Source organism: Thalassophryne amazonica, chromosome 1 (assembly GCF_902500255.1).
Source record: "Thalassophryne amazonica chromosome 1, fThaAma1.1, whole genome shotgun sequence".
In the NCBI taxonomy this organism is placed as follows: Eukaryota; Metazoa; Chordata; class Actinopteri; order Batrachoidiformes; family Batrachoididae; genus Thalassophryne; species Thalassophryne amazonica.
The window spans coordinates 8,176,370-8,200,674 of record NC_047103.1 but is presented as its reverse complement, the minus strand read 5'-3'; the positions used below and the strand labels follow the sequence as shown (position 1 = coordinate 8,200,674).

At 41.0% G+C, this 24,305-nt stretch overlaps 1 protein-coding gene across 3 annotated transcripts in view; it reads left to right on the top strand.

The window, feature by feature from the left end:
- The window catches only part of sema5a (sema domain, seven thrombospondin repeats (type 1 and type 1-like), transmembrane domain (TM) and short cytoplasmic domain, (semaphorin) 5A), a 447,076-nt gene extending 423,031 nt beyond the window's left edge, over positions 1–24,045 (top strand). The window contains exons 20-23 of one of the 3 annotated variants that reach the window (XR_004557944.1): positions 2,761–2,805; positions 9,505–9,716; positions 17,432–17,639; positions 22,803–24,045. Coding sequence is in view for 1 of the 3 variants with exons in the window: in XM_034159873.1 (XP_034015764.1) it covers positions 2,761–2,805; positions 9,505–9,716; positions 22,803–22,922 (377 nt within the window). In the remaining 2 variants the exon portion in view is untranslated. Of the gene's footprint in view, positions 1–2,760; positions 2,806–9,504; positions 9,717–17,431; positions 17,651–22,802 lie in introns of all 3 variants that reach the window. The other 2 variants (XR_004557932.1, XM_034159873.1) reach the window with 2 other exon arrangements.
- Positions 24,046–24,305: the final 260 nt, after the last annotated feature.

Genomic DNA, 24,305 nt, shown 5'->3' with positions numbered 1-24,305 from the left:
TCACTTAATCTACTCATCTTTTAACGTTAGTTGTTACACAAACCGCTTAGTCGGCTAAAGTTTTGCATTATCCAACTGACATTTTCAGCCTGGTACAGCCTTATTTTAGTCCACAAAACTTCAGTGTCTTACCTCAAAAAAGGCAGCTATCATGAACCAACACTTGATGGAGGAGGAAGGAAGGAGAGACCTGCGGCCCTAGCGGGTGTTCTGGGACCAGAATATTTCATTAGAGATGTTTACGGACAACGAGGTCGAGAACGCTTCTCCTCGCGCATTGAGGCGTTTCTTGACAACGGCACTCGCAAGGCTGCTATGACCGTGAAAATCATCAACTAACATAAAACAGCTAATCTACAAGTTTAGCCGTCAATGCGAAATGGAGATTAGACTGATAATGTTTGGCGACTAACCGTAGTCGTCTAAGTAAGCTTAGTAGACTAAAAGATTAGACCGGCCCAGGTTCCAATCAGAAGGTCTGCAGCCATCGATCTGCTTTCAGCCTGTACACAGATGTTTTTGGGGCATGTCTGGTGTCACATTATTTAGACAGCGCTTAATAGCATCACACACCGCGGCACTGTACGTTAAGTCACCACATTATTCAGGGGCGTGTTGTGGGCAGACAATAACTTCACCCAGTCAGAGTCAACCACCAAATCAACCAGCACTGAGGTCCACCAGACCTCAGAGGAGCTGAGTCGACGTCAGTCGGGCAACTGGGCGGAGCCTGTGGTGCTCAGGTCGGAATACGATCAGGACCAGGCTGCATGCAGAAGACTGTTCACACTCATCAGCACCACATAGACATGAGGAAAAAGTGAAGGAAAAGAAGTCGACGATTGGATTCTCAGGCGTGATTTAACACACACACACACACAGACACACACACATCCTGCTCCGCCCACCATGTACCCTCAATGCTAATTCAGCTCATTTTCCAACAATCCTGTGATAATGAAAAAACTTTACTGATCCCTTTGAGGGACTTGTCTCAGGCCAGAGGTCGGGTTCAGCGATGGGGCAGCACTTTTGGGCACGGTGGGATCCAGAGCTTTGTTCAAGGACCCTCCGGTGTCGTAGGTGATTACAAGGGGGCGTGAACCTTAGTATTCCACTTAAGGCCAGTCTGCTTACTCATTCCTCCTCCCTGCTGCTCTATTAGTTTAATTATGAGCCGGGCGAAAGCTCTTATAGCAGCAGTTTTACTTTCCAAATGTTGGAAGCAAAGACACAAATGGCTCATGCACATCATTTGTAAGGTGCCGCTCAGTCACAGTTACTTTTAAAGGCATTACACAGAACTCCAGTGGAGACTTATTCCAACAAAACACAGGCATTTTTGAAAAAAAATGGAATTTCCACTGATGGAGAATTGTTTTTGCATTTTATTTGAAATATTAGCAACATTATTCATATCAGTCCTGCACAGCGATGCCTCAAGTGATTCCTCCATGACTGGGTGAGGTACTTTGGTCGTGATTGATGATCAGCTGCTCTGTTGCACAGGGGTGGATGCAGAACTTTTTCTGTGGGGGGGGGGGGGGGTCTGAGTCATCACAATTGGGCAATCCGCTCATTTGATTGATAGCATTACATTGTCGCTGATATATGAAAAAATTATTTATACTAGTAGTCAGCAAGTCTTTCTAACATGAATACTAACATAAAAAAGTCAAATTTGCAAAGTAAAATATTTTAAAAAATGATTTGGTGCTATATTAATCCTGTAATAATGATCTTACTGGATCCAAGACCATTTCATCATCAATACTGCCCATTGAACATTAAAATCTGGATGAAAAATATCATGAATCAAACGTTTTAAACCTGCAAGAGTTCCATGTGACTATTAATCAAACTTAAAAACATTTTCTTTTTTTGACTTTTTTCTCCATATATTTTTCTTTTGTATATTTTCTTTTCTTGTGGACGGGGGATGCATGCCCCCCACCCCATTCTCTTCCTCTAGATCCGTCCCTGCTGTTGCCACATTTTGTCAATAAAACAGCACAGCGAACAACATTCTGCAGATTGCTTCAACACAAAATATCCAAAACGTACAATTGCATGCAAATCCTCTTTGCTACAGGCTGAAAGTTAATAATTACCTCTTGAAATAGAACCACAGACACTCAGCAGTCGTATCGATACTGTATCTCCATAGACTAGCATCTATTGACAAGCAGTAATGTGAGACACCCACAGCATCGATCTGCACTACACACGGATCATTAAAGCGACTCGAACAAAGAAGCATATTCACACTGAATCATGGCAACAATGCAACTGCTGGAACAGACTTTGATGAAGTTAAGCAAAAAAGAAGAAAAGGTTTCCTGCAGTTTGCATCATGAGCACACACTTCAAGAATCATTCATTATAAGAGAAGGTAAACATTTGATAGAAAGATAAATTTGTAACCTTTCTGTATTAATTAGCAGTACCGTGATACTCATAAAAAACATTTGCAGGTCTTAACGGAATGAGCCGTTTGCCTTTATACCTTATCATCCATCGGCTTTAATGGGAAACGTAGTCCATTAAGGTTCATTAGTAAAATCTTGTACTTCATTTCATTTAATGAGAGTCGATACTTTTCATAAACCTCTGCAGGTGCCGCGGCCGTGATTAGTTCATGGATTTTTATGATAATCGGTTTCATATGGAGCACAGCTTTCATCTGCGCGCTCATGTTCCAGGCTACAATTTGTCATGCTAACGGGCTAATTCTGCTGCTGTTCTTTCTCCTTTTGTCAGAAGTCTCAATTGCACGCTCCAGTCAGGACGAGAGGCACTGTGGAGGTAACGTGCCATCACACAACTTTACTGTCATATGAATCCAGCTGCAAACACACAATATTCAAAACGTGTCTCTGTCATCAAACTACATATACTGCTTATATTATTATACTATAGTATCTTTATTTTTGCAGAAAAATCACAGTATCATCATTCCTTCCTCTCAGGAGGTTGTTGGCGTTAGTCAGGAGTGTGAACCGGTTTTCATCAGATTTGGTGAGAAAATGTCAGGTCTCACTTGGATTAGAAATGCTTACATGTCTAGTAGAGACACTAAAATTAGCAATGTTTGGTATTTAAAATATAGTTTCTAAGGAACTATGAAGCGTAAAACTTTGCGTTTTGCAAAAATAAAAAAAAACTTTTTCGTGTTGTCATTATGGGGTGTTGTGAATAGAATTTTGAGGGAAAAAAATAATTTCATGCATTTCGAAATAAGGGCCCTGTCCACTGGCGTTTAGGAGGATTTGCGTATGGATTGTGCACAAAATTGGCCCATATTCGCCAAACATCCGCAATATCCGTGTAACATGCCTGTATGAGTCAGCCGTCATCCGAACACGTAGGTGATCATCCGCAGAGGCACGCATGTCCGCAGCCAGGATTTTTGAGTAGCTCAAAAATCTGGATGCGGATGACATCTGTCTTACATACTCCATACATACTCAATTCATACACAATATATACTTTCTTTCTTTCTTTCTTTAATATTTATTTCATTCATTTAAAAGAAAAACAGAAAAGCAAAAAACAAAAGCACCACAATACCAGAATGAAAAGGAGCAGAAAGAAGAACAAGTCTTATGATTTCTGCCCCTTTTAACAATACAATCTTTCAGTATACAGCATCATAGTCAACATTATTTAACAGATTGCATTTCTTTAACTTGTCACATACCACTGACCCATTTCATAATTATGACCATTAATTAATAGATTACATCACTGACAGGTTACATTTAAACTTAAGACACTCCAAACATTATTAACAGTTTACTTTTTTTTTTTTTTTTTTACTTTCTTGCAGCCCACTGACTTACTTCATAGTTTCATACTTACTTAATACATCTAATTTAATATGTTTTTAAAATAATTTAAGCGACCTTAATTCTTTAATTTCTTTATTAAGATTGTTCCATAATTTGACACCATTTACTGCAATACTCCTTTCCTTTACTTTGGTTCTAAATCTTGGTTTTTTAAAGACTTCTATTCCTTTCAATTTATAACTACTTACTCTTTTTTCAAACATATTTTGAATGTTTGTTGGTTTAGTATTTTTATTAACTTGGTACATCGTTTGTAATATTTTCAAATCAACTAAATCATGAAATTTAAGTACCCTATACTTAATAAACAATGGATTAGATGAATCTCTAAAACCACTGTTACTAATCACTTTTAAAGCTCTTTTCTGCAAAATAAATAAAGGTTGTATATAGGTTGTATATGTTGATCCCCAGATTTCTACACAGTAAGTTAAATATGGGACAATCAATGAATTGTACAATGTTAATAAACCATAACTATTTAATGAATATTTTACTTTATGCAAAACAGCATGGCTTTCGCTATTTTTCCTTTTATGTAATTTATGTGTGACTTCCATGTAAGATCTTCAGCAATCATGACTCCTAAAAATTTCATTTCTTTTACCCTTTGTATATCCATTCCATCTATTTGTAATGACACATTATTTTCTTTCGCTCTATCATTAAACAATATGAAATTTGTCTTATTAATATTTAGTGACAATCTGTTTATATCAACCAATGTTTAACTTTTTCCAACTCTGTATTTATCACTTGTGCTACTTCCTGTATATCTGATCCAGAGTAAAACAGCGTTGTATCATCAGCAAATAAAATGCTGCCAAGCACATTGGATACATTCACAAAATCATTGATATACAAAATAAACAGTTTGGGTCCAAGTACCGATCCTTGTGGTACTCCATAATAATGTTACACAATTCTGATTTGGTATTATTTATCTGAACAAACTGTTTTCTATTTCTAAGTAGCTTTTTACCCACTGATGTGCAACACCTCTTATTCCATATTGTTGTAACTTGTGGAGCAATCTTGAGTGGTCTATAACATCAAAAGCCTTTTCAGGTCAATAAAAATACTTACAAAATAATCCTTATTATCTATTGTTGTTGATATTTTCTCTATTAGTTCCATAATTGCCATAGCTGTCGAATGTTTTGTTCTGAATCCATACTGAGCATTATTTAAAATATGATGTTTCTCAATAATTTATCCAATCTTGTTACAAAAACTTTTTCCATAATTTTTAGAAAACTGTGGAAGCAATGATACTGGCCTGTAATTAGAAAAATTATGTTTGTCTCCATTTTTATATAATGGGACTACCTTAGCAATTTTCATTTCATCTGGAAAAACCCCAGTTGACAGAGACAGATTACAAATATAAGTAAATGGTTCAATAACAATTTCTATATACTTTTACAGTCATCATGTCTAAATCTTCATGGTCAGTTGATCTTTTGCTTACACAGTTTTTTACAATATTTCTTATTTCATCTTTTTCCACATTGTCCAGGAAAATACTATTGACCGTATTTACCAATGTACATAATTTATCTTCTATTATTGGTTTATTTCCCACCAGACTTGACCCTACATTTGAAAAATAATCATTAAACCCATTTGCAACTTCTTTATATCATATATCTCTTTATTTTCCTTAACAAAGTAATTTGGAATAGTTTCTTTCATTCCATCACTATCAATCACACTTTTTATAATTCCCCATGTTACCCTCATATTATCTTTACCTCTTATTTAGTTTTTTCACTGTAATAATCTTTTTTTGTTTCCTAATTATTGTTATAGTTTATTTTATATTTTTGTATTTATGTTCTGATTCCTTTGTTTGCAATTTTAAAAAGCACCTGTATAAATAGTTTTTCTTTGCACAAGCATTTTTATTCCCTTTGTCAGCCATGGTTTATTTACTCTTTTCTTACTAATTTCAATTAATTTACAATTTTTATTGTATGATTTCATCAATATTTCATAAATGAGTTATATGCTACATTAACATCACTGACATAAACTTCTTCCCAGTTTGATTTTTAAGGTCATATTTTAATGCCTCTAAGGCTTTTAACTGACTTATCTCTTTTAAAGTTTATATCAGTTTTTTTGTTGTACCTATTTTATATTTAAATATTGAAAAAAATTGGTAAATGGTCGCTAATATCTGTCATGAAGATCCCATTCTTGATATTTCATCTGTTCTGTTTGTAAATATATTATCAATTACCGTTGCACTTTGCGATGTAATTCTGGTTGGTTTGTTATCAAGGGGAATAACCCCAAACTATACATTGTATCACAAAATCACTTGATCTTTGGCAGCTGGAGCTTTCTATGTTAATATTAAAGTCCCCACACATAAAAAGCGTTTTGTTTTTAATTTGATGGAATAATTCAATTATTTTATCTGTAAATTTCACAACACAAGAATCTGGTGCTCTGTATACACAACTAACTAAAATATTCTTAGATGTTTCATGTACAAGTTCCACTGTTACAATTTCTATGACATCATTCATAATTGTCATTTCTTCAACAATTGTACACATCAGATCTGTTTTTGTATACAGAGCAATACCACCGCCTTTGTTATATCTTCTGTTTACAAAATACAGCTCATATCCCTCCATTTGAACTTCATCCATGTACATCCATCTACTCACTCTATGCGCTGTGTATCTGCCGTTAACCGCTGATATCCGCAACTGACGTGGATTTGCGGCTTGGCAGTGGACTGGGACAGTTTGTAAAACAGACATATATCGTGCCCATCATGTCCACATCACAAACTAAAATATGTTATAGCAAATGCATACAGATTGGCCACGAATAAAGTGTTTTTATCTGCTTTGCAGCTGATTTGCAGACAATCTGTGAATGCATAACAAACACGTCACGTAAGTACTATATGTGGCAGAAAGCGACATACCTGCCAATCAGTGCCGGTCCGGCTGTGTAGATCCACAAAGACGTAGCTGCTGCAATCGGGTCTCCTCCAGGACTTTTATTTAACACCAACAAAAGGAAGAGTTGCTGTTTAGCCACAACTCACACTGAAGTCTGTTTTCTGTGACACTCTCAAAAAAAAAAAAAAAAAAAAAAACACTGTCTCACACCCCGAGCGGCTTCCCCCCTCCCACTCCCCAAAGTCATGAACAGTTAATCCTCGCATGACAACATGAACAATAACTCTGTGATCAACTTGTCCAAGTTCAGCAAATGCTCCAGAGGCTGTATTGTTGGTGTGAATAGTGATGCCGAAAGGAGCGAATGCGCTAATTTTATGACCGCAATGTAGATGCCGTGCACGCGCAACACGTGCGCGATGCATTCATAATACACCTGTAATACTGCCGTGATAATCGCAATGTGTCGGATCAGTTTCCTTACTACATGCGTTATACAACCGTGATTGTTCATCATATATTCGCTATATATTATTAATATATCCGTAATTCATACTGGGACATTTGTCATTTTTGGCCATTTTTGTTGCGGACGACAATGAACGCCCGCAATTTGTGTACTCAATTCACGCGCAATTAATCCTCTCCCCAGTGGGACAGGGCCCTAAGGCTGTAAAATAACAAAATGTGAAAAAAGTGAAGCGGTGTGAATACTTTCCAGCTGCACCAAAGTTACTGTTTTCCAGTGTTGCCACAGTTACTTTGAAAAGTTACTTTATTAGTTGCTTTTTTTAGTTACTTTATATAGTTACTTCATTAGCAGCTTTATGCAGTTACTTTATTAGGAGTTGCCGACAATTTGTAACTAATAAAGTAACTAGTAATCTAACTTGGTCACTCTGAAGATTGAGTAATCAGCAAAGTAACTAATGGTTACTTTGCTGATTACTCAATCTTAAAAATTACAAAGTTAAATAACTAGGTACTTTATTAGTTACATTCAGCAGCTGCTGACAAGTTGTCCGCTGCTACTAATGAAGGAACTTTTCAAAATTACTGTGGCAACACTGCTGTTTTCCATATGTTTCACTCCATCGAACAACTGTACTTCTTTTTAAAAAATATGCATCGATGATATGAGGAAGATATCAGGATCTATTCGGGCATCACGTCTTACTGTAATGGTAGAAATGGTAAATGGACTGTATTTATTTAACCCATCTGTATCAGAAACTCAACGCGCTTTAAGCTGGGCTCACACTGTGTGGGTTTTGGCCCTTTTTGAGCCGATTTTCACTTGTGCGAGAATTTTTTGGATCGCGCCGAGTAGTATACATGGATTAATGAGCTGCGTTTAAGGCAGGGGTGGTGGCCAAGTGGTTAATGCGCTTGGTTTCAGTTCAGAAGGTTCCGGGTTCAAATCCCAGCTCTGCCACATTTCTCCATGTAATGTGGAGTTGCGTCAGGGAGGGCATCCGGCGTAAAACCTGTGCCAATTCAGCATGCAGATCCACCATGGATTTGCTGTGGCGACCCCGAGTGCAAACAAGGGAGCAGCCGAAGGGACTTACTAACGAGCTGCGTTTAACCTCTCATGACCACCTCCCCATTGGCAATCGTATGGTCGGATGAAAATCAAACCTGTTTGATATTCTGGTCGGCCATGAGGGTATCGCGCTGTTGAAGCAGCGCTACGAGCGTCTATGAGCTGATTTACCCCAACCTCTCGCACTGCGCATGTGCAAACACCGATGCAGAATTCAGAGAGCATAAATAGTGATCATCTCTTTGGGAGAGAGCAGCTTCTGTTTCTTTTCATCCCCCTTATAAAGTCTTGTATTGTTTTATTATTATTTTTGTTGTTAAAACTTTGATGTCTCCCATCAAGAGTTTTTGTAAAAATAAGAAATGTAAATAAAGTTTTTAAAAAAAAAGCTTCTGTTTATGTTTTGCTTCCGGAAACACGGGTCCGACGTGTGGTTTTGAACGTACAATGTGAACAGTCAGATCACATCAGAGTATCGGGCCGTATAGTGTGAGAACATAAATCGTGCACTCTGAACTTTTACACCCTGCGGTTTTGTCGTACAGTTTGAGCTGGAGCCGAATACAGTAATAGAAAATATCGTACAGTGTCTGCCCAGCTTTACAGTAATACCTCTCATTCACACACCGATGCAAGGCTGCTGCCAGCAAGGTGCCCACTACACACCGGGAGCAACCAGGGAATGAAGGGACCTTGCTCAAGGGCCCTTAGTGATTTTCCAGTCTGACAGGGTTTTGAACTGAAGATCTTCTGGTCTGTAGCCTAAAGCTTAACCACTAGACCATCACCTCCCCAGTCTAGTAATGATTGTAGCCACACACACACACACACACACACACAAACCTCAATACAGTGTGGGGGGGTTGTTAAAAAACAAATACTGACTGTTTTCCGTTGGTGCTGTGGTAAGAATATTGAGTTGAAAGATGGGATGTTTCGTTCAACGAGGTGAAATATTCCTAGCACTGCACTCAAAAACATTCATTATTTCTACATTATCTGTCAGTAATTATGTCAAAGGTTCAGCAGTTCAAATTAGAAAATATTGCAGTACGTTAGCAACATTTGTGTGAAATGTTCCTCCTCCAGTTCAAACGTTTGAGGGGAGTCGGTGAGTTTTTAACCCATCGCGTGTCAGCGTTTCATACAGTACCCGCTAACCCGCCTGTCTGTCTCCTTCCAGACTTCAACCTGTTCCACATGATCGCCGTGGGGCTCAGCAGCTCCATCCTGGGCTGCCTGGTCACGCTGCTCGTCTACTCGTACTGCCAACGCTACCAGCAGCAGTCACACGACGCCACCGTCATCCACCCCATTTCAGCTGCGCCGCTCAACACCAGCATCACCAACCACATCAACAAACTGGACAAATACGACTCCGTGGAAGCCATCAAGGTCTGTGGGCGGGTTTGCACTGGGGGAGTAGCGAAGTGTTTGCTAACAGATTCATTTAACCAGACTCTCAAGCGCGGCGGCGAGTGACGCTTTGACCCTTCCTGCGGTGACAGCTGTGATTAAATCCACATCCTGCTGCATGAGTCTTCTTGATACTGACAGGCTGCCGTGCGTGCGTCCTCTTTCCGTGTGCTGCTCCGCCGTGTGTCTCAATGTGAGTGGTCATACACTGCTTTCTCATATCACACTAATAAAAGGATGCGCGCTCGGACGTCATCAGAGACCGAGCTGCAGCTCGCGCTGCCATGACAGTGAACCAACAACTCTCGTGTAACAAACAGCCTCTCATCCGCTGATCCCCCCCCCTCCCCCAGGCTTTTAGTGCCCGGCCGAGCCGGTGATAACTGCGTGTCTGTCGCTACTTCACATTTCATTTGGATTGGTTTGTTTTTTGTTTTGTTTTTTAAGGATTCCCAGTGCTTTCAATTAGATGCCGTTTCGGCCACTTTGAAACACTCAAAACGACCACCTGAAACGGCGGCCGCTGTGTCAAGAGGCTTTGAGCTGATTAGAGTTGTGATCCCTTAGCGCCTGTTCAAACCACAGTACAGTTGTTTTTGGGTAATTGCAATGAGAACATTAGCCTCAGCTACCGAGTCCCTAAAGGGACATGAAGAAAGATGGAAAAAAAAACATTGAGCCCAGTGGGAAGCCAGCGACATCAGCCTCATGGAAAACTATCAGGAGATCTCTCAAAAACGCTGTCGCAAGATCTCTCAAAAACTATTGCGAGTATATTCAGTGCCTGTCTCTGATACATGTTTGTTCGTTGGTTACTGGCCAATAGGCTGCTAACACTATGTCGTGGCGCACCGTCCATTCTAGTCATCCGCGTCCGTTTATTGCAATATCTCAAACTGTCTAACTTTTTTCTAATTTGGCAAGGGCATAATGTGGGTCATTGACATTGGTCCCGTTTAAATTCATGTTCGTTGATTTGTTTGTTTGGAAATGGCGGCTATTTTTATGCTGAAAATAGCCATTTTGAGCACTGAAAGGCAGTTTTCTGTGTGATAACTTTTTTCTAATTTGTCAAGGGTGTAATATGGGTTGTTGACATATTTCACGTAAAAAAAAAAATAAAAAAAATAAAATATATATATATATAGTTATAGATTTGTCTGTTTTGAAATGGCGGCCATTTTATACTGAACACAGCCAATTTGGGTATTTAGAATTTTCTCAAAAACTGTCAGATAACTTTTCTTTTAATTTAACAAGGGCACAATAGTGTTCATTGACATTGTTCCCGTCCCAAAATTATTTGCGTAAATTCGTTAATTTGGAAATGAGAGCCATTTTTAGCCCAAAAATGCCCATTTTGCCTTGCTCTTTAATTGAGCTGGTAACCCACAGGCAGTGGTGGGCACAGCTAACCAAAAAGTTAGCTTCAATAACAGCTAATCAGCTAACTGAAAAGTTATCTTTTATAAAGCTAAACCGATAAACCACCCAAAAGTTTATCGGAAGCTACAGATAACCGATAACTTTCAGTATTGTCTCAGGTACACTTGCAACTACTAACAAACTGATTTTGAGTTTTAACACCACAATTGCTTCTGGTAGCATCAAAGGTGACCACAGACCCAAACAATGAGTCAGCACGTCTGTCTTTGTGCGCACTGCCCACTGTTGGAAGCTCCTGTTTGCTACATTGCTTCCAGCAGAGAAGCAGTTGAAAGGAGCAGCAAAGCTCAACTCTCTACTCAATAGCAGTGTCACCGTGAGGCGGAGTTCTTGGAAAATAAAGCAGTGCTGACTTATGGTTTTGATTTATAATATAAAATTAATACCAATAGAATAACTCCATTATGGTTTTGATGTATAAATAAAATTAATACCGATAGAATAACTCCATTAATGTCAATTCTGTCATTTGTACAAAGTTAAAATATAAAACATAGCTTTAATTTTAAATAATGCACTGATTCTGAAGTTTTGTAACAAACACAGACAGATGCCAAAGGGGTTATGGGTAAAATGTGCCTCCGCTAACACTATTGATTGACTCATTCATTCTGTGTAAAAACCAACACATTACTGTGAGGTGTGTGTTGGTGTTTACATATACGAGGTCTATTAGATAATAAACCGACCCTTTTATTTTTTTTAACTATATGGATTTGAATGACGTGCGATTACACCAATCATGCTTGAACCCTCGTGCGCATGCGTGAGTTTTTTCACGCGTGTCAGTGACGTCATTTCCCTGTGGGCAGGCCTTGAGTGAGATGTGGTCCCGCCCTCTCGGCTGAATTCCTTTGTTTCACACGCTGCTCGAGACGGCGCGCGTTGCTTTATCAAAGTTTTTTCTGGACCTGTGAGGAATATCCGAGTGGACACTATTCGAGAAATTAAGCTGGTTTTCGGTGAAAAGTTTAACGGCTGATGAGAGATTATGGGGTGTTTCTGTCGGTGTAAGGACTTCCCACGGAGCGGGACGTCGTGCAGCGCTTCCAGGGGCCGTCGTCGGCCTGTTTCGACCTGAAAACATCCTAATTTAAGGCTTAATTCACCCAGGACATAGTGAGAGAACAGAGAAGATTCAGAAGAGGCCGGCATGAGGACTTTATGCAGACATTCCACTGTTTAAGGACATTTTTTAATGAAAGACGTGCGCGCAAATTCGCCGAGTCGTTTCCGTGACGACTCGGCAAATATGTGTGTGCCGCGACAGGAAAAACACATCCGTGTTGAAAACCATTTGTAAAATTCAGGCGGCTTTTGATGGCTTTCAACAAGTGAGTAACTGAGAATTGGAATCGGATACTTTTCTAATAGACCTCGTAAATGTGCTTTTGTAAAATATGCCTTTTTTATTTGTAAAAAAAAAAGCCATTTGCAAAAAGCCAAAAAGTCAAGTTGCTATTTGACAACCGTCTGATATAACCGGAGTCAAAATAAATAGAACACTGCCATCTACTGGCGTCCAGACACTCATACTTCCATGAACACTACTGGCCAGTAGATGGCAGTAGAGACTGTGAAAACGTGCCAAAACAAAATTCCAGATAATCGTGTCTGCTACATTTAAGATGCATGGAATTTAATAAACGCAAACTGAATTTCAGACATCTTATATATATTTCTCTGGAACAAAGACATCAGACAGTGTTTGACATAAACAGGACTCTGAATAGCAAACGGGAGTCAATTGCAATGATTCCAATTGAAAATAATGGAGAAGCAACTTGGGCTTCTTCTGGCATTTTGACATGAAACAAACACAATAACAACATCTATAAACCCAGAGAATATTTTCATGAGAGCTTTAGGCACAATATACAAAGAGTTTAATGCTGTTGTCCGTGTGGAGCCTGATCAGAGTGTCTCAAATGCATTTCTTCTGTCGTGAATGTACTGAGATTACCCATAATGCAACTGGACACAGCATGTCCACACTAAAACCTTCAAAATTACTGCATTACTTTAAAAGTAAAACATATATCTGATATTTTCACTTTATAAAACTTCAGACATGACGTTAATTTAAATAACTTGTCTGAAATGTATTTGGTTAAAATTTTAACCATAAGTTAAAACTGTATGCCTGACTTGGGTGTATGACTGACTTGGGTGATATTGCCAGCATATCAGTATGGGGTCAAAAGAAATGAGCTTTTTTTTTTTCTTTTCTGTGACCAGTTCTCCTTTGCCTGTATAGAATAGAGTGGTTTCTTCTGGAACCAGCTCTCTTCTGTTTGCAGAGGATATAACTGCATATCTACTCCAAAACATTTAACAGGTAGGTACTCAACTGATTTTAAACTTAATAAATGTTTGTAACTATAAAGCTTTGTTCACCACACCTCCAAAAATATGTTAGCGGTCTAAAAATTATCGGACCAAAACTTATTGGAAGATAATTGGTCCACTGATGGTTTTCAAAGTTATCTGAAAAGCTAATCCGATAATGAAAACATTAGCTTTGATAATTAGCAGTTAGCGGAACTGTGCCCACCACTGCCCACAGGGCCCTTAGCACTCTAGTTTTTTCCTTATGTCCCTTTAAGGGCACCATACTCGGTACTATTTTAAGGCATAGGAAAACAAATCATTCATAAATAACATTTATCTTGTGTACTTTTTCACTCAAATTGTTCTTTAGCCGACAGAAAAAAGCAGAAAGTACATTGACACTCACCTGTTGAAATGACCCTGTTGTTTAGCCACGCCCACTTCCCTTGTGATTGGTGTTTTTGGAATTGGCCTGAAATGTGTTCGTTCTCAAGACTGAACAAATTCCAGGCCAACTGAAAGTAAACCATCGCGCACTGAAACTAAAACGTGTTCATCTTTAACGTTTTGGGATTTTTTTAGGGGATTTTTTTTCTATGTTTGGGGTTCACTTCAAAAGTCGCTTATAAACCTCACAGGCTGCATTTTGAAGAGCCTTTTATTCCGCGCAGACTAAACCTCTGATGGTTGCGATCGTTGGCACTGTTACGGCCGCGGCGTACGTCTTCGCACAGCCGTCACATGACCCCTGTTGGACCAGGATGGGAAAGTGTCCATGTGCTTGTTCATTTCGATGACCCGCGTTCACGGATGTAGAATGACGAATTCCCCTCCTGTTACACTGAGGACGCAGTCCGACAAGTTTGGTATTTGTCTCTTTGTGATACCTTTGTCATTTGTTGCAGAGTCAGAACTGTAAAGTTACTGATAGCGCCTCCTCTCTTTTCAGAGTGGAACGCGGGTCGTGATGTTGTTGGACAGTCCAGCAGGCTGTCTGACAGAGCACACCGCGGCCTTTAAGCACTCAGTAACTGTCTACGTGATGAACCTTTCCTTTTTATTGAATCTGTGCAGTTTTCTCCTCATCAGTATTATCCAGATAACTTTAGTAGCAGCGATACCAAACACGTGCGGGAACAGAGCAGGATTCCAGAGGCATCACACACACTGACAGTATGCACGATGAGCTACATGATAATTAGTTCGGCACCCAGAAGAACCTACGACATCAAGCAGCCAGTCCTGTTCATGAGCTTCACTGGAACCAGTGTTCTGCCTTGAAAACACCCAGGTGGGTTTGGATTTTGGCACCAGCCCAGGTGGAAAAGGGGCAGCTGTGTTAAAGTCTTCAGATTAGGTCATCGTACCAGTGGGCATGTAGATAATCATGGACAGGCAATCTGAGATTTGACCAAAGGGACATTGACCTGCACCCAATTAACTAACCTCTGGCTGACCTTGCCAGGGTAATTCTGCAAATAAGCTAAATGTGTGCCACATTTAGTTTAAAAAAAAAATCTAATTCCTTGACCTTTTCCAAAAGTAATTCTTTAAGGACAACTTCATGTTCAACCTTCATTTAGATATGTTTCATAAAAATCAGCAAAAGACCTGGGAGGAGTCGCCCAACAAACAAATCTGGCCTTGATGGGCAATTCTGGACCCCACCTCCATATGTGTGCCATGTTTGGTGCCACCTGGTGTGAAAAACTTTCATTTTGACTTTTGACCCCAATGACTTTGACTCCAGTGACTGACCTTTGATAGGTCTGAACTTGCCTGACAGTTCTGGAAATTGTCTTCATATGTATGCCACGTTTGGTGCAAGTAGTAGTGAAAAACTTAAATTTTGACCTTTGACCCCAATGACCTTGACCCCAGCTATTGACTTTTGGTAAGTTTGATCTCACCTGGACACATCCCAGATGCCACATGCAGAGCATCCAAAAAGCATTTTATGTTACAGCCTTAATCCAAAATGGATGAAATTCATTTTTTCCTCAAAATTCTACACACAATACCTCATAATGAGAGTTTGGGGTTTTTTGGTGGGGAGGGGGTAATGTATTAAAAAATGAAACAAAAACTAATAGATCACATGTACATAAAGTATTCGCAGCCTTTGCCGTAATGCTCAAAATTGAGCTCAGGTGCCTCCTGTTTCCACTGATCATCCTTGAGATGTTTCTACACCTTGATTGGAATCCACCTGGGGTAAATTCAGTTGATTGGACATGATTTGGAAAGACACACACCTGTCTACATGTAAGGTCCCACAGTTGACAGTCAGAGCACAAACCAAGCATGAAGTCAAAGGAATTGTCTGTAGACCTCTGAGACAGGATTGTCTCGAGGCACAAATCTGGGGAACAGAAACATTTCTGCTGCTTTTGAAGGTCCCATTGAGCACAGTGGCCTCCATAATCTGTAAATGGAAGAAGTTCAAATCCACCAGGACTCTTCCTAGTGCTGGCTGCCCATCTAAACTGAGAGATCAGGGAAGAAGGGCCTTAGTCAGGGAGGTGACCAAGAACCACTCTGTCTGGTCACTCTGTCTGAGCTCCAGCATTCCTCTGTGGAGAGAGAAGAACCTTCCAGAAGGACAACCATGTCTGCACCAATCCACCAATCAGGCCTGTATGGTGGAGTGGCCAGGCAGAAGCCACTCTTTAGTAAAAGGCACATGGCAGCCCACCTGGAGCTTGACAAAACCTGAAGGACTCTCAGACCAGGAGAAACAAAATTCTCTGGACTGAGGAGACAAAGATTGGAAACCAGGCACCATCCCTACAGTGACGCATGGTGGTGGCAGCATCATGCTGTGGGGATGTTTTTCAGCAGCAGGAACTGGGAGACTAGTCAGGATTGAGGGAAAGATGAATGCAGCAATGTACAGAGACATCCTGGGTGAAAACCTGCTCCAGAGCGCTCTTGACCTCAGAGTGGGGCGACGGTTCATCTTTCAGCAGGACAATGACCCTAAGCACACAGCCAAGATATTAAGGAGTGGCTTCAGGGCAACTCTGTGAATGTCCTTGAGTGGCCCAGCCAGAGCCCAGACCTGAATCTGATTGAACATCTCTGGAGAGATCTGAAAATGTCTGTGCACCAACGCTTCCCATCCAACCTGATGGAGCCTGAGAGGTGCTGCAAAGAGGAATGGACAAAACTGCCCAAAGATAGGTGCACCAAGCTTGTGGCATCATATTCAAGAAGACTTGAGGCTGAAATTTCTGCCAAAGGTGCATCAACAAAGTATTGAGCAAAGGGTGTGAATAGTTACGTACATGTGATTTCTTAGCTTTTTTATTTTCAATACATTTGTAAAAATTTCAAACTAAATTTTTTGCATGTTGTCATTATGGGTTGTTGTGTGTAGAATTTTGAGGGGAAAAATGAATTTATTCCATTTTGTAATAAAGCTGTAACAATAAAATGTGGAAAAGGTGAAGCGCTGAGGATACTTTCCAGATGCTCTGCATGTAGGCTACGTTTGGTGGACAATAGAGTGGGGGGAGGAGAGATCTAATATTTGACCTTTGACCCCAGTAATCCTTGCCAAAAACAAACCCTTCATGGGCAAATCTGAGGTTGACCATCATCCACATACCAAGTTAGGAGGGAATCTGCCAAAATTCCTGGGAGGAGCAGACAGACAAACTTTTCTCAGATTAGAGTATGATGATGTTGCAGTACACATTTAAACATCACATAAATGACTCTATGATGTCATATTGAACAAATTAAAGCTCACTTGCTGATGTCACAGACAGGCTGGTCACTGTTCAGATGCTGTGTGGTTCCTGGGCGAGCCGGACTCTTTCCAGTGTGTTGACTTTCTAACCGTCCTTTGACTCAGAAGGTGGTCTCAGGGTTTCTCTGAGGGTGACTGTTGCCCGTTCCTCTCCTCCTTGCAGCCAGACGTGTCAGTACTCTTGCCCTTTGATGACCCTGCCATGCACCAGCCTCTCTCTGCTAACAAGGGGGTGTCCATGCGCGGCCTGGAGATTTTCTACTAACCACTGACCTCAACAACATCCCGTCTCTCGATCCCCCCCAACAGCTCTTTGACCCCACTTCTTCCTCTTCCCCAACGTGCCCCTTCCACCTCCCGTGGCACTTCATGTGTGTGGCAGGTTGGAGAACAACCTCTAGTTTCTCTTTCATCCCACCACCTGCTCATCGCACCGGACCCCCTGCTGCTCCCCCCTGGCTTGTGAGAAGGCAGTGTATTCCTCCCTCATTTTTCTCACTTCCATTTGCATGCTTTCATTTTGGTTTTTGTCTTTCTTCTTTTGTCTTTCTGTGTTTGTTATTTCAAGGAAACAATACGGAACCCGGTGGGGGGGGGGGTCTCATGGAGGAAACCATCACAAACACACAAATAACGAACCTGCTCTTAAATTAATCATTACTGAGCGCTAATTAGTCATATTTTGATCTTGAATTAATAACATTTGCACATACTGAGGGTTTATTTGTGATGCCTGACCTGTAGATCACAGTCAGAACATTAGGTGGCGCTGTCGGACAGTCACTCTGAAATTCACCCAGATATAAAGGAAGAAGAAACTGCAGTACTTTCCTCCGCTGTCATCCTCAGAGTGTCTCAACATTTTTAGGTTTTTGTTTGAATCTGCTGCCCCTTTTTTTTTCTTCAACCAGTCGCCGAACTGTTTTTCTTCTCTGATACACGCCTGCATTGTAACCAAAAGTTTGGGTGGAGTCACTGAATTTGGGCACATCCAGCTGCTTTTCTCGTGCTGCCATTCCACATGGACGACGAAGCATGAACCAAGCCATGTGAACAGAAATGCACCAAACATTCTGAGCTATTTTACGACTTCTCATGCAAACCAGAATTATCAGCATGTGGGAAAAAAAACCCATGATTCATGATACAAGAAGCTGAAATCCATCTAACAAGAAGATTCATTTTATTAGAAGAATCTGTGAAACAGTGTTTGATGCAGGGAAGCTTCTGCTTCAGTTATTTTATGAGACAAAAGCTGGAGATGGTTCATTTATGAATTATTTCTGTGGTTACTTGATGATCGTGCTGACTGCAACACTTTAGCTATTCGTTTCAGTGAAAACAAAATGTCTGGAGTGTGACTTTTTGTCACATGACCTTCACGCGGCCTCCCCTGTTGTGAGACAGAATGGCTTCGCCACATTCAGCCGGCTGTAATTTTTAAAAGAATCTTATATTATGAACTTAATACTGTAACGTTTAAAGGTCAATTTACAGGCTGAATAATGTTTTACTAAATTTTGTTCTTCTGGACCATGAAGATTATATTGTCAAAAGAAAACCAGTGAGACAAGTGAGACGGCCGCATTATTGTTTTCACAGCACAGATAAAATGAATTCACTCTGATAAAGTGTAGTCTGCAGATTGTTCTTTAATGTTTCTCTCACACAGGAAACAAATAATGTGATAGCTGCTAAATGTAACAGGTGATCGCAGCATTACTGGAATCAGATCATTGTGACACTTCAGACATACTTGATGTGATGTCACCGTTTTCCTGTTGATTTAGTTTTTTCCATACTTTTATTACCGACGTGTACAGACGGTATGCGATGGCGTGCAATGCCATGCACCAGCATGTAGTAGCTTGTGGCAGCCAGCGATGGTAGCATGCAACAACACGCAGCACTGTGCGACAATGTGTGGCTACAAGCAGAAGAGTGCAAGAGTTTGCAGCATGAAGTGGTGTGCAGTGTGCAACAACATGCAGCGTGCTGTGGAAGTGTGCAACAGTGTGCAGCATGCAACAGTGTGAAGCGCACAATATGCAACATGTAACAGTATGCAGCGTGCAAGGGTGTGCAGTGTGCAGCATACTGCAGTAGTGTGTAACAGTGTGCAGTGTGCTGCAGTAGCGTGTAACAGTGTGCAGTGTGCAGCAATGTGCAGCATGCTTAGGCAGTGTGCAGCAGTGTGCAGCATGCTGTGGCAGCATGCTGCAGTGTGCAGCATGCAACAGTGTGCAGCGTACTGCAGTAGTGTGCAGCATGCCGCTGCAGCGTGCAGCATTGTGCAGCAAGCCGCGGCAGCGTGTAGCAGTGTGCAGCATGTTGCGGCAGCATGCAGCAGTGTGCAGCATGCAGCAGTGTGCAGCATGCTGCGGCAGCGTGCAGAAGTGTGCTGTGGCAGTGTGCAGCAGTGTGTTGCAGCAGCGTGCAGCAGTGTGCTGCAGCAGCGTGCAACAGTGTGCAGTGTGCAGCATGCTGTGGCAGCGTGCAACAGTGTGCAGCATGCAGCAATGTGCAGCGTACTGCAGTAGTGTGCAACAGTGTGCAGCGTATTGCAGTAGTGTGCAACAGTGTGCAGCGTGCTGCGGCTGCACGCAACCTGTGTAACTGCATTCTGGTTCACATGCAAATACTTTGCATTTTCTCAGTGTTTTTTTTTTATTTTAAACTACTGCGACTTCAGTGGAGTGGAGAAGATCTGCGTCATGTAACTTCTGCTTATTTACGGTATATTTAATTTATCCCAAATAAATGCCAATTTTTTGTTGCATTTGTAAGAGACCCATTAGGTAATCATACAAAAATTGTGCAATCAGTAAGAACCAAAAAAAAAAAATCAAACAAATAAATCACTGTATCACTGTTCAAATGACAAATCTAATTTGTGTGCATGAGTTAGAGCCCTGTCCCACTGGCGTTTAGGAGGATTTGCATATGGATTGCGCACAAAATTGGATCATATTCGCTTAACATCCGCAATATGCATGAAACATGCTTGTATGAGTCGGCCGACACCCGCACACATCCACAATTATCCGCAGAGGCACGTTTTTCTGTTTCCAGGATTTTTGAGATGCACAAAATTTTGGCTGCGGATGACCTCCATCTTACATACTCAATACATACTCAATCTATGCACTGTATATTCGCCGTCATCTGCTGATATCCGCAACTGACAGGGATTTGCGGCTTGGCAGCGGACTGGGACAGTGTGTAAAACAGATATTTTGCGTGCCCATCATGTCCACATCACGAACTAAAATAAGTTGTAGCGACTGCATACAGATTGGCCATGAATAAAGCGTTTTTTTTACGTCTGCTGTGTTCACAGCTGGACGCCGTTCTTTGTTCTACCGGCGGCCATGCGCTGGACGCTGCCTATATAAAATAATTATGTTGTGGAAGATTAATCATTTTGTTCTGCAAATTGCCTGTTGAAAATTATTTGACTTGTTTACATTGTCAAGGCTTGATAAAACAGTTGTGTGTTTTTTTCCTTCTTGTCTGCAGCTGTTACAGTATTTATTCCTATGTTTATAACAGATTTACCTTCTTGTTATAATTGTTCAGACGAGCTGCGCTCTGATGCGATCCGCTGATGTCATCACTTGCCCTGTTCACTGCTTGTTTACTCCAATCAACTTGTCCAAGTCCAGCAAATGCTCCAGAGGCTGTATTGTTGGTGTGAATAGTGATGCCAGTGGCCGAGTGCGCTTCATTTATGACCACAATGCAGATGCCGTGCACGCGCAACATGTGCGAGATGCATCATAATACACCCGTAATACTGCCGTGATAATCGCAATGCATCGGATCCGTTTCCTCACTACATGCATTATACAACCGTGATTGTTCATCATATATTCGCTATATATTATTAATATATTTGTAATTCATACTGGGACATTTGTCATTTTTGACCATTTTTGTTGCGGACGACAATGAATTCCCGTACTTTGTATACTCAATTCATGCGCAATTAATCCTCTCCCCAGTGGGACAGGGCCCTTAGCTTGAATGTTCTGATCAAGTTCTTCCTTTAATAATGAGTGTTTGTTTCAAAGAGACCAAACAATTTTTTTCTAAATATTCTGTAGGATTTAATGTCGTTGCGTTCACCTTCATTAAATATCTGGTCAGTCTTCCAGTTAAATCATGTGTTCATTATATGTGCAATATTAAGTCACACAGACTCTGCAGCTGCCGTCTGGCTCACAGTTGCTGGGACGCCCACATTTCAAACTCAGAATGAAGTTAAAATTTGTTCAGAAATAAAAGCAAATGAACCATTTTTTTCACCACTTTTTTTAAATGTGTGAAGTTATTAAAGAACAACAACAAAAAAATGTGTTGATAATGTGAAATTAAAATCAATACCACGATACTGATGTGCATGATCAGTTCTGGACCTGGACACCGATGCACATGATTGGTTCTGGACCCAAAATGTTGATGCATATCATCAGTTCTGGACCTGCACACTGATGCACAGGATCGGTTCTAAATCCAGATTCTGATGCACATTATAGGTTGTAGATCCAGATTCTGATGCACGTGATCAGTTCTAGATCCAGGTTCTGATGCACAAATTTGGTTCTGGACATCCCAACAAATTAGTGGTTGTTTTTTCTCCATGATTCCTGCAGGTGTCCACAGATGGGTTCGTATTGAGACAGACAATAAACCTCAGATGTCCTTCTGTTACATCTCTGTCACCGGCGCCGATGCACAGTTTTCGTAAATGTTGTTCATTTGTTGGCTAATTAAGGAGGGTTGATGCAGATGCGGCTGCAGCACAGATGTTGAAGAGCAGCCGCGGCGAAACGACTCCAGGCTGCCAGAGTGTTGATCACATCCAGTCTGTGCGCAAATCACATGGCGGGGAAAAGAAGGATGGCGTGCGTTTTGTGTCGCCGCACGTATTCGCCATCGGTCACAAACATCCATCAACTGCAAATGTCGCGTGATCAGGAGTTAAATGAAGCCTCCCTGAGGGAGTCGCAGACGGGATACGAGCGCATCCATTAGCCAAATTGCTGATGTTGTATTGAGCAGCGCATCTGAAGCTCATTCCGTGTTTACTGCGTCCTGGCGTGACGCAGACGATGCCCCCGTGGCTCTTTCTTATTGTTTAACAGAAAAGTGACTCCCCGTTGATCGATTTTTATTGCTTTGCTTGTCCTAGAGGAGCGAGCGTAAAAACTGCTGATGCCAGGTATTAGAGATGACAGAGGTGGACATATGAACGTGCATCAAAATAATTCCGCCCTGTGGTGGCTTTTCATTTCTGCAGCCTGTTTGCAAAAGTTTCGACCTTCTCTCTGTGAAACGTGCTTCATTCACTGAGCGGCTGTCCATTGATTTGTGTTGCTCTTACTCTCATGAGGCTTTTTATGTATTTTTTTGTTTTTTTGGTTGAGTGGATTTGCTTTTATCCTGCCATGTGGGCTGAAAAAAAAAATCATTTGATCCTTGTGTTGTTGCAGAGACGTCCACTCTGACTCTTCTTGTCTTTTTCATCGTAGGCCTTCAACAAAAATAATCTGATTCTGGAGGAACGAAATAAATACTTCAACCCACAGCTTTCTGGGAAAACTTACACCAACGCCTTCTTCACCGACCTCAACACCTACGATGACTATTAGCTCCGCCCACAGTGGACCCGCCCATCACACCTTTTCCACTCCTTTTTTTTCCTTTGTGCTTTGTGATGAGAATGGTGACACCACACGTGGGTTCGTCCCGCTCTGAAACTTTACGGCAGCTGACACCGTCAGAGGGAACCGCCCATTTTCTCACAGGTGCCTTGTGGGTACGCACAGAAAACTTGATTTTTGACAAATATCGCAAAGGAAACGGGTTATCTGCTTTCCTGATGTGGACAAAATAATAAAAAATAAAAAAAACTGCTCAGAGAGAGATTGCGGAAAAACGTTCCCGCCTCGAATGCAGACGTGCATTTGTAACGAGGAATTAAACCACAAAGTTTGCATGACTTCATCTGGTCTTTTCTCCTTTTGTTTTGCATGAATGATCCACATTCCAGAGTTTGGGGACTTTAGCATCCTTTGCTCTCATCTGCTTAAAGTCAGGAAAATAAAAGCCGGAAGGTTTTTTTTTCCGATACGAAGATCTCTTGTTGGATCATCATCCGCCTGCAGTCTTAGAATCAGGAGTAGATGTTAGAAACCTGTCCTCAGGTTTGTCCAAGTTTTAGTTCCCTCATTACAGACTATTATAGCAGCTAGCGGTGGTTGAACTGTCTGTGTAAAAGCTTTTTTGTTTTTTTTTCATTTTTTGTACAGGACTTTTATTTTGAAGCTTTGTCTGTAGTTTTTCTAAATGCATTTATGAAATGTCCCATGTGTTTAAAGAATAAAATGTTTTATTTTGAAAAGAAAGGTTTATGTGACAGGAGTCCAGCAGATTCAGTCTTTCAAACTTTTTTATATTTTTTGGTAAATTGAAACAAACAAACAAAAAAAAGCTGTTTATGAATTTTGATAGTGTTGGATTTTTTTTCTTTGTTGTCTGATTTAAACGTGTTTCCAGGAGCAGGATTGTTGGCGGCGTTCGTTGTACAGTTGAAGTGTAGCCAAAAGTGTCCGCCCGAACCACAGGCGGCGTAAGACGAGAATTCCTCCTCAGAGTGCGACGTTTCTGTTCGACATATAACCAGACGTTAGGTTGTCCAGTGGTTCCGTTGCAGCTAACTCTTTTTACATGTTTGCTTGTGCTATTGTGCATAAATTAAAAACTGCTTCGTACACACAAGACTTGTCAGCGTATTGGTTCATCTGCTGGTAAAAATACATGTGCAGACTGCTGTGCCATGCAGTATGGGAAGGTGGACAAAATCCGTCACTTCCAGAATGGTGCTGCACACTTATGGAATCAAAATGAGGCTCTAAAGCCCAATTTATGCTACTCTGTGTCCGCATCTCCGTAGCCACGAAGAGCCTCTGCTTCGTTGCGAACTTTCTCCGAGCCCCTCTCCTTAGCCTGACAGGCATATGGCAAAAATTGTA